Here is a 19,402-nt window from a genome sequence, read left to right as displayed (position 1 = left end):
GTACCCGTCCACTCGCCACTGCTAATTGACAACACAGCAGTGGAGGTGGTGGGGAGCACCTGGACAGAGAACACTGCATCTTTGGTGAAACAACCATAGCAGTGGTTGCACATCCTCCGCAGTGTGAGAAGAGCCCACCTCTGCTCCACTCTCCCATCCTTACCACTTTCTACAGAAGCACCATAGAGAGCACTTTGACAAACTGCATCTCTGTAAAGTGCAGCTGCAGACTGGAAGTTTCACTAGGGAGTGGTAAGAAGATCATTGGGACTTCTCTTTCTTCAATCCAGGAGATAGGACACAAATGCTCCTTGTCTCATGCCCTTAGTATCATCAGCGATGACTCTCACTCCAAGCAAGGACTGTGTTCTCTCTGTGTCATTTTTGTTCTCTCTGTTGGCCTCTTGCAGGAGTTACTGCAGTCTGAAGAGCAGAACAGCCAGGATCTGCAACAGTTTAATTTCACAAGCCATCAGAATTCTGAATTCAGTATAGATAATTCAACAAGAATCTCAATCATGAGTTTCTTGTTGTAGTCTCTGTGCAATACAATATTGAAAGTGCAATATTGGGGCTCATCTCCTTCTTATTGAATACAGTGGTCACTACTACACATCTTGCATAGTGTTATAATTTTATGGTGTTGTTTTTTTTCTCTTCATTCATCTTATATATATTTGTAAATGCTTATGTTTATTTTTATCTTGATTAATTGCAGCATATGTACAGTATTAATTTGGCACATTTATGCAAAGCTATTTACAGCACATGTACACTGTTTACTTTATTTTATCTTATCTTATTTTTAATCCATGTCCTTTGTCGTTACCTCGCAAGCAAATGCATCGAAAACTCGTTGATATAAATGACAATAAAGTTTTGAATCTTAATCTCAATCATTGAAGGGAAGGGAATACAGAGGCAAAGGACACAAAAGACAAGAAACGATTTCATTACATTTTTGTCATGTAAATTAATACGATGTTATAATATTCATGTTATTGATTGTTACTAGTATTTATTTATATATTTTAGTGTCGTCAACTTACTCTAAAGCTTTCTTTGCGTGCCCTGTGTTCCCCTGGCCGACGCTAGGAGCTGTCCGTGGTGCTGAATGTTCGCTGCCCTGAAGAGGAGGCTCCCAGCACAGCGCACAGAGCGGGGCAGCGGCAGTAGCAGCAGCTCCGTAGCTCCAGTCTCTAATCAGTAGGGTCAGTATAGTCAGTAGCTTCTGTGGCAGAAAAGAGAAACTAAAAGCCCCTCCTCTTTTAGCCAGTTTTGACAGCCAACAGGGGCTGAAGTCACAGAGGGGAGCGTTTGGCTGGGTAGTCGCTGGTCACTGTGTGTTTCAGCTCGCCTGAGGAAAGTGTTGATTCTCACCAGTACAAGCTACCAAAGCAAAACGGGATGAAGGCGATCGGAGAAAATTTTCCTCTTCTGCTGCTTCTGGTTGCGGTGGTAACGGACATGGGCGTTAAAGGTAAGAACTGTCTCAGTATTTTTGTTTAGTCTGCCTGGTCTTCATAGTGTCACTGTGTCCAAACGAGCTTTTTAGCCCTACACCTCCATATTGCGCCTAAATTTTCCCGGTGAAGCGTTCAGTTTTCACCGTTTTCTTTTGTCATTATCTTCAAGTGCTTTTATGGCTTGCTGATTTTGACATGAGTTCAGGTGCTTTGCTGCATTTTTGGATGATTTTCTTCACATTTCAGTCTGAAATGTAAAGTGAACATACAGTACACCCATGGCCTTAAACCGTGTTAAAGATATTTGTCAAAAGCATTTTATAAAAAGCACAGTTAAACGTTTAAACTTATTATTATATGACTTCTCTATAGTTTAATTTTACATCTGTCAAGTTTAAATTTTTCAAAAAGACAAAGTAAAAACTCAAATAGGTTATAGTTGTCTAAAGGCTGATAAAATGTCATTTTAGAAATGAAAAGAAATAGAAAAACTGCTCTAAATGATGTGGCCTATCTCTTGATTCTCTAGTCACAATAGTGGAATGGCTGATAGTGTTTTTGCAGTCCCCCTGCATCATTCATAACCCCCGACACAACAAAGACGACTGGAGAGGTGTCTACCTGCGTATTTGCGACAATCTGAACAGTCAGTCAATATTTTGTTCTTCAAACCATGTTAAATAAACACCCAGGGATTTATTAAGCAGGTGATAATAACAGTGACAAAGATGGTTTACACTACTTACTGTAGTTAGACCAAAAACATTTTGATGTCTTTTTCTTCTTTTGGAAGTCCAGAGGTGAGATTCATACATAGAATCAGACAGTTTAAAAGTGACATTGTAGAGCTTATTGTTTCTTTACAACTGATTCTTTAATGTTTTTTTAAGAAAAATATTTATATTAAGAAAGTAAGAATGCACATTGATCTGAAAAAAGTTAATACAAAAAAGAACTAGACAACTTACTCACAGCTGGGAAAAGATTAAAAAAAAACATTGCTGAAGACAGTAGACAGCTCCAGAATGAACTCAAAAACAAGTTAAAAATAGCAACATAAAAATGTAGATTTTTTTGCATACCAACTGCAAAACAGAATCCATATTAATGCTGTATAGAGTACTGTAAATAGCTTCTGTATATGGAAACTGGAAGCATAAGGACTGAGATGCAGGAGATCAGATTTATAAGCAGGATGACTAAACAAAGAAAGGGAGCACTCCATTCTTTAATCCAGTTCCAGGATTTTTACTGGTACTTTCTGGCTGGTAGAGAGAAACATAAATTTTACAGCTTTTGTTCATCTACATTTAGATTCATGTCATTTGATTATTTCACCCTTCATATCACTGTGCAGCATATCCAACATGAAGTTTCACACAAAACCCAGGCTCCAATTTGTAACAAAAACATACACATCATGTGAGGAAAATGAGTCTGGGCAACTTTGTCCTGTGGCAACTTTTAAAAAATGTGTAAGCTGGAATTATTAATGCTTTATAGAATAATTATAAGTTAACAAGTTAATAATAAGTTATTATTAATACAAGCAGCTTTACATTGGCAGTTTCTAAAATGGCATACATGGTTAGTCATTAATAGTATTAATCCAACAGCAAAAATCATTACATTATGTTACAACAATCTATCCTGCTGTGATAAATAATACATTTTTTTGGTCAAGATGTTCTGCAGCCCTTTTTCAGAAAGTCTAAGGTTAAACTGTTAGCTGGACAGATCTTCCTGATGGGCTGAGAAACCAAAACACAAAGCAAGTCATAGTATGGAGAATAAACACACAAACCTGAAAACCCTGCTTTCAACATTTTGCTTGATAATACAAAATTTTACATTTCTTATCCAGTAACTCTGTGAGAGTGCAGGGTATTTCAAGTGTCAGTCTTACAATAGCTCAAAGTCAAATACCATCGTTATGCACGCTGTATGGCTTCATATTACTCGGATTCCTTACCAAGGACATGTCCCATGTATTGAGTGAATTATTTTTAAACTCTGATGCTGTACATCTCAACAATATAGGTATCACTCTGCTATTGTTCAAAAACATTACACTCACAATCTGATTTTAGTGTTCAATCTAAATATTCAATAGTCAATACATCCACCCTTTTTTTTGGATAAATCTCCACTATTTATAAACTAAAATATCACCTATTTATGTACCTGTTAAGCATGTACATAGTCTTTTCACTGTTTATTGCTCCTCTATTATCAGCACTTGTAAGAATAATCTGCTTTATCAGACAATATTCAAGCTTTGATAGACAAGTATCACCTAAGGAAACTTCACAATAACAACAACCATTCTTCACCCTGTCCCCTGATTAGCCTGTAATCAGCAGTGCCAATACCCTGCAGCCACATTGTTCGGCTGCCACTTCTTGCTGTGGCACTGGTTCAAAGCTCCTCACTGTCACTGATGCACAGAAAAAGGTTGTAGTTTGAGAGCATTGCTTGCATAAAGTAAACCTAGCATAAAAAGTGTCTTTAAGTGTAGCAGAATGACAGAGAGAAAGTGTTCTTTTTCAGATTGGTGTTGGGTCGGGGTGATGGTCTGCAGCTGATGTGGACCATAATCAACTCATGTCTAAAATACACACACTGAAATACACCCTGAAATATAACGATCTAAGCTACAGTTACATATGAACTTGTGGATATTGTGTGAACATTGTTGATTGTGAATGAACAACAAAGTCAATTTACCCGGATTTTGTCATTCTCATTATACTTTCCCCAGTAGCCTTTGACATAGTGTTGATGCTGTCTGTAGACACTAGAATTGTTCATCTCTGTGGTCTTTATACCTTATCTTGCTCTTAATTGGGACAGGACATAGTGATTCCAAAATGACTCACTATATTAAAAGAAGAAATAGAATTCCCCTCTCGCCTCTACCTTTTGGAGTGGTCTTATTCTTTCCTTCAAGCTTGGGTCCTCTACCAGGGGCCTGTTAGCTTGCAGGTACTGCACAGTAGGACCTTTCAGAATTTGAAAATGAATCAGGGCCCATGCGCAGACCACCACACAGTTGAAAATCTTGCTATGAGCCAGCTAAAAGCAAGCTAAGGTATGAACAAGTATGATGAAGACAGGAATAGATGAATGATGCAGAATCAGGCAAAACTCAAAACAGGGTTTTGGGCAGAAACAGGCAATGAGCAAACAAAGACTCCTGGAGTCGGGCAAAAGTGACGAGTTTGAGTAATTACTGTTAATACTATAAGCACATTTTCCTCATATATTCTTTAGTAATTTTAAAGTAGTAGGTAATTTAAATGAAGTACTTATACTTATAATGCAGTACAAACCCCACATTCAGAAAAATTGGAACATTGTGTAAAATATATGTAAAAAGAGAATGCAGTGATTTGCAAATCCTTTGATATGTCAATGTCAATGTTTTAATTGTTAGCAAGTCTACAGGTGAGGTTCATCATGCTGTGATTGTTCATGTTCATGTTGTTGAAGTTCATTATGATGTGCGTTTGCATGATCAGAGGCAGTTCCAAATTTGTTCACAGAGTTTGAACAAATTCAGATAATCGAAAAACAGGCCCCAAGGTCTTTTTTAGGCACTAAGCCACATTCTGCATGTTTTCTACCAGCATGGCTCAGTAGGAAAAGATGCAGGTGCTAACCCAACGAAAACATCTGGCACATTATGAAGTACAAAATATGACAAGCAAGGTTATGAACTTCTGTGCAACTGAAATCCTATGTCAAGTTAAATATAAGAGAATATTTAGCTTTAAAATGAAATCAATTATTGTCCTCAGTTTCACAACACAGTTATAAAACATTACGTGCTTACCTTCTTAAAAACATTTTGCTGGTATCAAATTCAAAATAGTTTTCAGAAAACAGTACATTTCTTAGTTTCAAAATGTAATATGTTATGTTTGTACTATTTGAAATAGAATATAAACTTTTTTCATTTGAAAATCATGGCAGTCACTTATTTTATTTTCATAGTCCAAACTTTTCTGCAAATGAGATTTGTTTATTTGTGGTTATATATATTTATGTTTATGCGTTAGCACTTAATAATGTCTGATCATAATTGTAATTTAGCGCTTGTAAGCATTGACCATATGTTATGCATATTTAATATGCTTTTAGAGTGAAGAGGTGTCTCAAGGCAGAAGTACATCTGGACAAAGGGCGTTATGGTGGGATGAAATAGGAGCTGTTACAATGATGTCACTCAGGTTTTGGAGTCAGAAATTTCCTTCATATTACTGCCCAGATAAATATGTTGAACCTAAATGACCTAGAGCAAGTGAAGGCTCTGGAGTCTTAACCCAGGGCCTGGTTGCATTGCCATTGCCTGTCATCATTGTCAGCACTCTGCTGGGAGAGCTTCCTGAAACTAATGGCTGCTGCAAGGCTGACTGGGCTAAAAGGGCTTTATTTGAGACCTAAAACAGCAACAAATCATTGCACCAAGTACACACACACACGCACACCCACACTCACATACAGCAGTGACTGTGCTAAGGTAACGGTAGGAATGCAATTGTAAACAACCTAAACACTAATTTGCTTGTCATTTGCCTGTGTGGAAAACACCGTTTCTTCATTTACAATTGCCACCATGTCAGCCTTCAGTTTTACTTTAAAGTTGCAGGTTTATTTAGTAATTTATTTTGCAACTTCACTTAGCACAATTACCTTTCTAATTACCTTTCTAAAATGCACTGTAAAAATGCAAATGTTGATTTGAGGCTCCTGTCAATTTAGTTCAGGGCTGTTTTTTCAGGCTAAGAGATTCTTCTAAACTAGTTCAACGTCACTTCCTTTCTAACTTCTGTGTTGACTGCTTTAAGTTACGAGTTTGTGAACTATAGCATTGAGATCGGCTCTTTTGGTTTGATGTATTCTTCTTCAGAGGGGCAACAGTATCGAAACTGGTGGCTTAGTGGTAACGCATTGGGTTGGGATGCAGAAGGCCAGGATTTCGAATACCACCAAACCCAGCGATCAAGGGCCACATGGTGCTGGTCCTAAACCTGTATAAAATGGGAGGGTTGGCTCCTAGGCTCAACTAGGAGTTGTTTATTCTCCAGCTATCACTAAATCCATATTGTTTCCTATATTGTTTAAATGATTTTTTTTTAAAGTGCTAACTTCTTGAGGTACAGAATGGGTTTGAGTGATCAGTTTAGGGATTAATGACATTGTTGAAATCTCCAACAAATAAGTGAGTTCAGTAAAGGCTAATAAGAACTTGCAATTTAAAGACAATAGCTAGATGAATTGTTAGCCTGTAAGTCTGTTTAAACACAAAACAAATGATATTATAGTTTGTATCGTTGGGTAAATTGGCTTGTCAATGGGGATGTACACTCTAGAAGGCCAAATATGTATCCTTCATACTGAGTCCTTTTGTGGTAATATCTGTGCTCAATATTCAGTACATTGCCATTTGAGTATTTCTTTTCATTAAGTCATTGATAATTGCATTATTAATTTGATCATTATCCACAAATATAGTTAATAATTAGACTCTCCTGAAATTGTATGTTAGGTTAAAAATAGTACATATATACTGCTTGGGAACATTTACGTAACTTTTTGACCCCCAAAAGTTACACAGTTACCTTGAGGTTCAATAATTAGCCCTAGAGGGTACATTGGTGTAGATTGTACCCTGGGGGCCAGAAATGGACTCCCACTGTAGCCATGTGAAAGATTGACTATTCTGATAAAAACTTAAGATTTAAAAGATGATTATTGCACAGTAAGTTTAGCATTATATTTTTATTAATGGCACCATTGTGCCCTTCCTGTCACAAGCAACACTCTCTCTCTGTCACTCCACTGCCTCCCCCTTCATCATATTTGCCATGGTGGAAAAGCAATTTGTTCTTGGTGTCACTGATCTGATGCAATCAGCACTGCTTCATGCTTCTGAATAAAGCAATGAGATCGAGAAAGGACACTGTGTTTAAATAAAAGACGTGACAATCATGAATCGTGATAAAAGACGTGACAATCATGTAATTTGGGGTGGAGGATTGTGAGGCTGTGTGTTCAACACCTGCGTTACGATTATGACCTATCCAAACCCACCCATTGCTCTCATTAAGGGCTATTCACATTGCTGAAGCTGCACTCTTATTGTAATTGTCTTCAAACCGTTGAAGCTCTCAATTGGAAATAGGCATTATCAAAATTCGACGCTGCTCCCTCTCAGAGGAAATTGGAGAGGTGGGTTTTTTACTGACAGCTCCCATCACCTCCTGAGAGAAGCTGAGGGGGTGGTGAGGTGGAGCACCCTCATTTTGCCTTTTTTCCATCTATTTCCCCTGTTTGCATAACTGTGACTCTGAAGCAAGCAGCTCTCTTGTGAAGTGTTTACACCCGTTTCTGTCAGTCAAGCCGGATTCCTGAAGGCTGTGTTCATCTGCTTTACAATATCTCTCATTCTCCCTGTTTGAGATTTCCCATGACACAGCTTCTCTGAGTTAAATTAGATAGGACGCAAATGGGATTTAATGTGGTTTGAACTCCACCTGATTTAAGTGTCACCATCATGTCCCACATCCTCTCATCTCTGTGCATTGCTCTAGCTGTCTGGTGTATTTGTCTTTGATTAACGTGCAATGACACAAATAGTTGCAAAATGAGCTGAATGTCTCTTATTTAGTTCTAAATCTGACAATAAAACATTCACTGAATCCAGTTCTGCTTACAGATATACATAATTTGATGTTAACTTTGTGAAGGGTTCCCAGCTGCAATACTGATACTTAGTGTGGTCTAATTTAACGCTGTCATGTTGCAGCTGTCAGTCAGCATCATGACGGGGAAAATAGGGATGCTTCTTGCAAATCGGTGGCCAACTGAGTTATCCTGGGCTAAACATGGGCTTAAAAAGCTAGTTCTTTCTTTGCTTGCTTTAGTATTATTTCAGTTAACCATGCAACACATGGCCTGTATCTGATTAAGGACCAGTGGTCAGCCGGACATGACAAACAAACATCTGCTTTAAAACTGCACTTTATCTTTGTACTGCATACTGCACTGTTTTGTGTTGTTTGAATTTAGCACTCATTTAATTTTTTTGTTGTTATTTATGTTATTTTAGTGTGTGTTTGTTTGTTTGTTGGTATGTTTGTTTACGGTATAATTAATGTGTGGGATGGTGTGTGCTCTCGGAGGGGTGAGGTGTGAGGGGCGCCAAACCATAATCTCTCCTAGGGCACCAACATGGCTACAGTTGGCTCTATCTAGATGAGTGTTTTGAACCTGTACTGACAAATGTAGAAAGGGGGTTAGTAGTGTAGTAGTAAGCAGAGTTAGTAGTGTTTCTCTTTTGGCTTACAAATGTTGCAAATTTTGTTCCAATTATTGGCTTAAATGCACAGTAAGTAGAAAATTGAGAACTTTGACCTGCTGCTGTCACTAAAAGAGCAGAAAGACATTTTAAACTACAAATCGCCCACAACATAAACTAGTGTCAGTACAGAGTGTGTGATGATAAGTATGTAGTATAAATGAATATCAACAACTGTATAAAGCAGGTTGTACAGTAATATTTCATGAAGCTTACAATATTTTTTACTTACACTATAGCATTCCTTTAGAGATTTTGTTTAACTAACCTGATGCTATAGTTTGCTGAGGCTTGTATTGCTGTGCATTAGATCAGATGTGTTTTGCTGAATCAACTTTGCATCAAATATTAGCTTGTTATACAAAGCATGATTGGCTTTTTGCAATGGAATATGAAGTCGGGGACTTTCCTGGTCACTCCTGTCCAAGGATTAATTCTTTATAAATATTATTATTATTGTTATTATTATTTAAATAATACTTTATAACCATTATACCTCTTAGAAATATAAACATATAATATGCTGATTTTAAAATTTTCATACTGAACAATACTTAAAGTGCTCCAGAAGCTGTGTCACCTCTTTGTGTGGCTATACTACAGTATAAATATACATATTTACACACTTTAAGCAACCGAGCAGTCATCTTATGGACTATTCACTGTCATGTCACAATGCCACTATGATATTGAGAAACAACTGCTTACGCAGGCTATAACATGCTGCATTTTAAATCTACATCAACCTCTCCCCATTTCCTTACCGATTTTTAATTTCCTGTTCTGTCAAAGTCTCATCTGTCCTTCTCATATTTATTTTCAGCCACTGCTGCTCTTTGCTGCACAGGCTCCAAGTTTCCTGCTCTCTAAGTCCCCGAGCCGCATTGATCCAGCAGCAGTGGTGCAGAACTGGTGTTTGTGCAGAGAATAGGGCCTGTCCGCTCTCCTCTCATGCACTAGCAGACTGTATACACCTGTCTAATTGGGGCTGGCATCTGCTGCACATACTGAGCCAAGGGCCTCTCCACAACAATTAGGACTCTGACAGGCTTGGCTCTCTTTTAGTCTGCCACTTCACATAAGCAGAGGTGTTTGGGGTGAGGGATGAGAGAAGGGCTATTCTTTGATGCTTTGCACCAGTAACAAAGGAGCAAACTCATTTTGTGTGTGTCCTGGTGTCCTTATCCTGGTTTCCTGCATAAACTGGTCATAAAATGTGATCTGTGTTTCACCAAAGTCAAATACAATATTCCAGAGCTTATAAAACACAAACAGTAATGGTCTTGCATGTCTTTATTGAATCCAACCTTTAAAAATACAAAGTGATGCTCAGGACAGGGACAGGAACTGTTAAAAAAAGTATTGGGATTTATGGGAAATGCAGTCTTAATTGTGAAGAAGAATTTCCAGTACAGTTATAGGCTAGTTTAGTTTCCAGGGTTCCTTTTTTGCACAAGTAGTTGCAGGGAACTGACTGAATACATCCAAGGCTCATCGTTACAAATAAACTAAATCTTTGAATTCTATTCATGCTTTGCTAACAGCAGGATTAAATGTTTATAACTCTGATTTTGATGGAAAACCTGTTCCCTTTGGCTCCTGGCTCAGTTTTAGATGAATTCAGTAATCATGTGCTACAGGTCTGATTTGCCTTGTTTCTATACAGAGGAACACTCGCTGCTGACTAAGGTCACATAAAAACAAGATTTCTCAAAAATATTTTAAAATAATAGCCTCATGTTATATTGTTTAACTGCCTAAGAGCCTAATTTTCTTCTGTGTCAAGGAACATTGATTATAGGGGGGTTGGGGATGGGGGGGTGGACTTGAAATGTTACAGACTAGCTAGCAATTCATTGGATATAACAAACACTATTTTAAATGAATGTTGCCTCTGCTGGATATTTAAATTGTCCAGCTCTTTAACACGTCTAGCATATATTTATTTCATATAATTAAACACAATATGATTAACTTAACAATCATACAAGACACGATAATTCTCATGCCAATTATACACTACACAATGGAATCTCTTGATTCAGATCACACTTAGCACCATGCTGTGTTAAACCCACTGTAGTTAAACAACAATAAAGACTGATGTATAAAGCTATAAAGTGGCTGAGTTGTACTGTACAGTACATGTGATGGTGACTTCTGTGAGGCCCTAGAGCTAACTTCTTCCCTTTAATGCCCTCTTTGGTACAGTTTGCAAAGCAGATGATCCCAGCCACACTCTTGCTTGTGAACACTAAGCCAACCCATTTGCTTTCAACTGAGGGAGATATAAAAGCTGAGACTCCCACAAGCTGCTGTTGCAAAACAATGCCATATGAATGGAAGAAAAAGGGAAACAAGCAGAATCAGCTCTGATGTGCAACATGCTTTCATGGTCTCATTTTGCCTCTTCAGGTATTTTGTTTTCTCTTTACAGATATTAGAATAATTATTCATGTAGAGGGAAGAGCTGGGTGTGTTTGTTTATTCTGTCAATGGAGAGTTTATATAATTCAATTCAATTCAATTCAATTCAATTCAACTTTATTTATATAGCGCCAATTCACAACAAAGTCATCTCAGGGCACTTTACAGAATAAAGTCAAGATTATAAAGATATATAAAGAGAACCCAACAATTCCCCCTGGAGCAAGCCATAGGCAACAGTGGAGAGGAAAAACTCCCTTTAACGGAAGAAACCTCCAGCAGAACCAGGCTCAGGGTGGACGGCCATCTGCCTCGACCGGTTGGGGTGAGTGGAAAGGGGAGAGAGAAAAGAACAGAGCAACAAAAAGCAACAACAAAACATCGGGCAGATTGGAAGGACCAGTAGCTGCACGCTGGAAGACACACAGCTTCAAAGCCGGGGGACACCTGCAGAAAGGGACAGAGAGAGGGGGACAGAGGAGGACAAAGACAACTACGGGAGAGAACACACAGAGTTAATGACATACAGTGGTGAGAATTGCGGGGTGAGAGGAGAGGAGAGATGGTCAAGAGGAGGAAAGGAGCTCAGTGCATTGGGGGGTGGGTCCCCCAGCAGTCTAAGCCTATGGCAGCATAACTATAACTAACTATATGCTTTATTAAAGAGGAAGGTTTTAAGCTTAGACTTAAAAGTAGAGAGGGTGTCTGCTTCCCGAATCTGAACTGGGAGCTGGTTGCACAAGAGAGGAGCTTGATAGCTAAAGGCTCTACCTCCCATTCTACTTTTGGAAATTCTGGGAACCACAAGTAGGCCTGCATTCTGAGAGCGAAGTGGTCTACTGGGATGATATGGTGCTATGAGGTCTTCTATATATGATGGAGCCTGACCATTCAGAGCTTTATATGTAAGAAGCAGGGTTTTAAATTCTATTCTAAATTTAATGGGAAGCCAATGGAGAGAAGCTAGTGAAGGTGAAATATGATCTCTCTTGCTAGTTCCAGTCAGCACTCTTGCTGCAGCATTTTGGATTAATTGCAGGCTCTTTAGGGAGTTACTGGGGCATCCTGAAAGTAGGGAATTACAGTAGTCCAACCTAGAAGTAACAAATGCATGGACCAGTTTTTCGGCATCACTTTGAGACAGTATGCTCCTAATTTTGGCAATGTTCCGTAGGTGGAAGAAGGCTGTTTGAGAGATTTGTTTTATATGTGACTTAAAGGACAGATCCTGATCAAAAATAACTCCAAGGTTCCTTGCAGTAGTACTGGAGGCCAGACTTATGCCATCTAGGGTAACAATATGGTTGGACATCATATCTCTGATATTTTTGGGCCCAAATACTATGACTTCAGTTTTGTCTGAGTTTAAAAGTAAAAAATTGTGGGACATCCAGGCCTTTATGTCTTGTAGGCTTGAAGCTTTATTAACTATTATTTTCATCTGGTTCCATAGATAAATATAGCTGGGTATCATCAGCATAACAGTGGAAATTTATGGAGTGTTTTCTAATAATGTTGCCTAAAGGAGACATATATAAAGTAAAAAGTATTGGTCCTAACACAGAGCCTTGTGGAACTCCATAGCTAACCTTTGTGTGCATGGAGGATTCATCATTAACATGAACAAATTGAAATCTATCAGACAGATAGGATATAATATATTTTGAACATTAATTCAGAGCTTTAGGGACACTGAAATATTAGATGCTTTTACAATGGGAGTGGTGGTGGGGTGTTTATTTAAAAATACAACTCTTCATAAATGTAATAAAATATTGTACAGAAAATAGTTATAATAATTTCAGGAAGAAATGTGTAATGATCAGGGTGAGCTCTGAGCATGTAATGAACTGACCAAGTAAAATGGCACTAACAGTACGCCCCCAGCACTCATCCTCTCAGTAATAAACATGAAACATGCAAATGCAGAGCAGAAACAGAATCCTGTCAGAAGAAATCAGCTGCATCATTATTTACCTTTAGAGATGTCAGATGAGCTGCAGAGCAGCACATACAGCTAAACAAATATCTGCCAAAGGTTTGCATTAACAAATCTGCAAAAGTAAGACAAATGCCTGACTTTTGCTTAGACTTGGGTATGATTCTGTTTTATTTAATCCAGATGTCTACACTGCTCAGGTAACTGCTCACATTTGCCTCAATCTGAAACATACTTTTGTCTAAGTCTGATTTCCTGCTTCTCGTGCATGTAACCACAGTGAATGTATTGAATGTGTTAAGCTCTGTCTAAATGTGTTAAGCACTGGGTGTAGAAAAACAAAGAGCAGCGGAGCTGCTGCTGACGTACTGCTCATGCCCCACCTTCTGTGTAGTGAAAGACTTAATTACATACCAAGGAAATGCTGCTGGTTGCAGAGGTAATGTGTGCTCTGAATGGCTGGAGGAAGTGATGAAGACTGAGTTAGATTGCTCTACAGTAACTGGCACCTGTTTCCATAAAAGCCACTATTTAAACTCCCACTCCCAATAGCTGTCACATTCCTCCATGTGACTGCAGTGAATTAGAAACTTTAATGCAGAAGGAAGAAAGACACAACATGGAAACACAAAATTATTCTAGAAAAACCTTTTAAAATGTGTGTCATGGAAAAAGAATCCTGTGATGTGTACATTATGAGGCATCAAATACAAGTACACTTTTTTTGGTTAGTATTATTATTATGATCAGGAAATAACTGACCCCCTTTACAGGCTAAGCTATATCTAGTTACACAAATGTCATCCATTGAAAAATTAAAGACAGAAAATATATACAAAATATAAGGTAAACTGTGTAGCAAAACTATAAATCAAATAACTACTGTGACAGTTGATTGGAAAATCACCAAAAAATATTTTTACCAATTAGTCAGTTTTCAGAACGCTCAGCTGCAGATTTCATTACAAATTTTTTTTATAAAAATTTCATTTGGAAAGTATGACTTGCCCAATCCATCACAACATCTAGTTGCTTTATCTTTAGGTTTACATGGATTTTATGTGCAGCCTGGAAATACATAATAAAAAATCCTGAGAGTGGATTGCTAGCAATAATGTTAAAGTTCTATAGAACACATGTGAAAATGTACAGAATTATTTGCTTGGGGTTTTGATGTTAGTAGTTAAAAATGACTAATCTTTATAAAAAAATTACACTTGACATTAACCAAACCCATCCCTACAGTCCAGTAATGTTGTACATGGCAGCAGCCATGAACCCCATCATTAGCACAAACAATGCAGCATGGATAGAAACCAGACATTTCCTTTGAGACAGTTGCATTGCTTTTGAACACCTACTCACTTGACTGTCATCGACTACCCCCCCCACCACCACCCCTCATCATGAGTTATTCTGTCTCATTCTTTTCACTAAGATACTGGCTTTTCATACATTGATTGAAAGCCTCATTCCCAAAGGAACTGATGCTGAACAGCTGACAATACTATAGCTAGTAATGACTTCTGCTCCATACTACATACAGAAGCTGCTCTCAGTGTAATTTTTTTCATTTCTCACATTTGTAGCCCCCTACAAATTATACTAAAGATCAGTGCTGCTTTCTGCTATTTATTTGCACATCTACAAGGTCAACACAATCTTGAACCTGCAATGGAGTACAAGGCCAATCACCACTTCACTACTAAAAATTAGATAGAATACAAGTCACTTGAAATGAGTGATATAAATCCCATTTAGCATTTTGTGACATATTTCCTATTTCTCCATGTTGTACAGGCAGAAAGGTAAACACATTGCCACAGGCTTTACCAGATTTAAATGCATGTCAGGCAGGTGTCTCCTTCTATTGTTTTTTCTGCTGTAGCAGGAAAACACACATTGAAAGTTATGATGAAATATTTAACACTGTGGACCTGATTTTGTTAGTTTCAAAGTGAATATAGAAAGCATTTAAGACAGTACACAGAGGCAACACACTCAAAACATTGTATAGGGTTTATAGGGTGACCTGCAACATACAGTTGATACAGCTGTTTAAAATACAACACAGTAATTGTCTGTACATAGTCATTAAATATATGATCTCTTTCAGCATATAGTGTTTAATACATAAACGAGAATGATATTCACATTCAAAATATGCAAATAGATACTTATGATTTTGCAAATCTGGTTGCCACTTAAATCTTAATTAGGCCTTTACATTGTAAGTTTTGAGTCTTCATCAGCCAAGAAATATTTTCATACGTCACCTACTACCTACTGTCTGATTTACTAAGGGAGAGACTGGTGGTGAAAAATTGGTGAAAATTAGACGTCATAATGAATACGACCAACTTTACTTTATTCTGTAAAGTGCCCTGAGATGACTTTTATTGTGAATTGGTGTTATATAAATAAAGTTGAATTAAACTGAATTGAATTTAATACAGTATGCTAATGTAATTTTGGTCTATCAGTTTTTTTTAGGGAAGATATTAGGGTGGATGCATGGGTAGCAAAACATTAGACTTTAGGACTAGTGACTTTTTGTGCAAAAAACAAAAATTCATCAGAATATATTCTGGCATGATAATGATCTACTGAGCCAACTAGCATTTGTAGCAGGTACCTATGGGTTTATATTTATAGTGCTAATACGAGTTTAAAAAATTGCATTTGATTGGCTTGATACGTTCTAAAGCAGGTAGATCTTAGCACAAACCCAGATCGATTATGGCACAAAGTGTGCCATAATCGATCTGGGCATTATGAACATTAACATAAGATTAGATCTTCAAACCAGATAATGCTGTAATCTAACCAATTATTGTTAATTTAAACATTTCAATAATTATAATATTGCAATTTGTATAAAGCAGTAGTGAAGAGACTTTTACATTGTTCCTTCAAACAGGAACAATGTATGCGTAAATTCTATTTTTGGTTTTATTTATTTAAATGGTAAATGGTCTGCACTTATATAGCGCTTTGGGTGCCAATATGTAGAAAAGCGCTATATAAGTGCAGACCATTTACCATTTAATATCTTAAACATACATTACAATGTAATGCAAAGAAGAGCAATTCAGTATTCTGGACAAGAGAGTTAAAGTCACTGGTTCTGCACGTTTGAAAAGTTTGTGGCTCAGCCCTGTCTTTTAAAGATTATGTTCCGTTGCAACTAAACTTTGAATATAATTACATTTTTGTAAAAAAACGATGGGCTGTAGCTAGATTGTGTGGTGGAGTGTGTGCAATGCACAGGAATACACCACTTACTAGAGTTTGACTCCAGAATCCTTTTTTTTTATGTTAAGTTTCGGCAAGAAAACCTTTGCTTTAGGTAAATAAATATAAAACATAATAGAAAAATTAATGTGGTTCCCATTATAATCCAATTTGAACATTTTAAGTGCATTTTATTTGAATAGAAATGTAAAATATGGAGACATCTTGGTGTGCTCGGCTTGCCTGGTGCATCTGAGCTTAGAACATCACTTAAATACTACAACATTTTATAGTGTGTGTCAGATGCTATGACAGTGTCCATCCTATTTGTTGCTTCCTGGGAATCCTGTACAGAGGAAGCATATTGTCCAGAATGGGGACAGTGGCAAATTAAACAATGGACAATTTGAAACAGTTTGAACTGCTGACCAATTAGATGCTTAGCTGCATGCTTTCTCCTGCCTTCTCAAACAGTCAAATATCAAATAGAATTTCTAATATTCTAGATCTGTTTTAAATTTCAATTTTTCATGTTGAATATGGAAAATCTAATTAGAGCCTACAGTGTGTGTTCTGTGAAACAGAAGTGCTAACAAAAGCGAATGATGTCTGGTTCAAGGTGAATTCTCATTCTGGACGGCCTGAGAGAGTCACTGAGCTGCACTTGTCACTGTGTGTAGGCTCCCAAAAAGGCACTCAGGCCCAGCACAATGTGCTGTGAAGAGAGTGATTCCCTAATGGAAAGTCATCTGACAGGATTTAAAAACTTTTTTAAGGGCATCATTCAAACAACCCCCAATGTCTCACTTTACAGCTTGGCAAAATGTATAAAACCACTTACGGTACCACTCCATAATTTCTATAAAATGCTTTGCAAAATTTGGTAAACAATAATCTAGGGATGACAGAGGTTTCAGAACTGCCATGACATCCACTACCATTGAAAATGATCTTTTTATCGTTTACTGTATAAAACTGTAATCTCTGCATCAGACGGGCGACTGTGGCGCAGGAAGGTAGAGCGGTTGTCCACCAATCTCACAGTTGTTGGTTCAATCCCCGGCTCCTCTGGTCACATGTTGAAGTGTCCTTGAGCAAGACACTGAACCCCAACTTAGTTGCTCCCGGTGAGTGTTGGCCAGCTGCATAGCAGCTCCCCCATCGGTGTATGAGTGTGTGTGTGATTGTGAGTGTGAATGGGTAAATAAGAAGCAGTGTAAAGCGCTTTGAGTGCCAATAGGTAGAAAAGCGCTATATAAGTGCAGACCATTTACCATCAGTGAGCACAGCCTGACATAAAATGAGGATTAAATCTCAACAGGGAGCAAAATGCCTCCCAGTGATGGTCAAACCAAACAATAATAACTTTTATACACAGCCTTCATGAAGCAGCAATTAGCCTGTTTCCCATGCCTCCCTGACCTCACAGTGAACCCATTAAGGTCTGTCTACAGACAATTATAGAGCTCTTTTTATTCAAGTGTTAGAAAATGACTGTACTGTATTTGAAGAGAACTTTTGGATTTTAGCAACAGAATTTTTAAAAATCCCGCAACTACGACGGAGAGCAAGAGAAAAGTGTGAAACCAGTGTTGAAATGTAATTTAAATTGTCATTGTTTATTTACATAATACATTTCTGTAGCAGTTATTTAAAGAAAATAAGAGTTGTCAAGAGTCTCACACAACCTGTTCCAACTCATGTCCAGTTTATAAAGGAAATACAGGGCAGATGTAAGTGCATTTTACTTCACTATAAAATGTCAAAGAGAGCATCACTTATTTAAATAAAAGTAATAAATAAAAACAAAAACAAACACAGAAAAGCATAACTTTTATTTTCTGTAGAAAGTGGCTGTGAAACATTTAAGAGAGTGTCAACTGTTTGATACAGCTTTAGCTTCTTCATATACCTTTCCCCAAACTTATGCATCTTCTTTATAAATGCTATAGTTTAATTTGTATTTATGATTGGGTAATGCATTTAAATATGTATTAAAACTGTGTTCAGCCTTAATATGCTGATCTCTCAGCAGCACTCTGTCAAGAAGCAGCAACAACAAAAAGTAGTGGTGCTTTAAACACAGATCATTCTCACATGGGATTCTCAGTGTGTTTGAACAATATCTCTCAAACTGACATGCTGAGCTATGACTGTGATACCAGGGTTGACAATGTGTGACGGCTGCATATACTGTGTTTCAGCAATCACTTATAGGGCTGCTGTTGGAACAGAGTAAAATAGAATGGAGCCCACAGCTTTCACCATTCACTATTCGAAATGTTCCACACTGAGAAAATCTTCTATTTAACATTCACACATCCAAATGTTCTAGAACAGGGTTTTAATTTCTTTTGCATTAGTCTTCACAAAAGTAACGCCAGCTGTCTCATCTAGGCCAAGTGTAGCTAATGAAAAATGATCTTTGACTTAAAGTCACTGCAGCAGAGAAACAGTGCACACAGACTGAGCTGACTTCACTTCTGAAACACCTGTATTTTTCTAACAGATTTTAGATCTTTTTTGTTTTTATCCAATTATAAACAAGAAGAAAGTAATGTCAGATGTAAGAACCAAAGGGGGCAACTCCCCCCCCCAAAAAACCCAAACAAACAAACAATAACAACAACAAAAAAACTAAACAAATCAAACTGTCTGGCTTCATTGTGGAAAATAAAAGATCAGACAATTTGTTATACTGAAAATGTCATGGCAACTGAATCATCCTTGTGAGCATAATTATTATTTAATGCAAAGTGCTTTCTGTCTTTAGCCAACAGCAGGGTTTGTTTATGCACAATTGCAGCATGTTAATCAGCACTGTCTTGATTATGATTTGTGGGGTTGCTACAGTCACCATTAGTCATTTGCTTTATCATTATAAGGAGGCTTAAAGAGCTTTACCATTGGAGATTATTTAATAAAAGCAGAAGATAGAAATTAAACAAACTTCCTGGAGATGTCTGCTTTGCT

General features: G+C 37.5%; 1 protein-coding gene across 1 annotated transcript in view; it reads left to right on the top strand.

Moving 5' to 3' along the window:
- Nucleotides 1-1,128: 1,128 nt before the first annotated feature.
- LOC137128714 (seizure protein 6-like) overlaps nt 1,129-19,402 on the top strand; it is a 193,564-nt gene continuing 175,290 nt past the window's right edge. The window contains exon 1 of the mRNA XM_067507165.1: nt 1,129-1,480. Within this exon, the coding sequence (XP_067363266.1) occupies nt 1,408-1,480 (73 nt within the window). The 5' untranslated portion in view covers nt 1,129-1,407. The remainder of the gene's footprint in view (nt 1,481-19,402) is intronic.

Source organism: Channa argus, chromosome 6 (assembly GCF_033026475.1).
Source record: "Channa argus isolate prfri chromosome 6, Channa argus male v1.0, whole genome shotgun sequence".
NCBI classification, from domain to species: Eukaryota; Metazoa; Chordata; class Actinopteri; order Anabantiformes; family Channidae; genus Channa; species Channa argus.
Note: the sequence above shows the minus strand (reverse complement) of the source record. Positions and strands in the feature narration are given on the sequence as shown.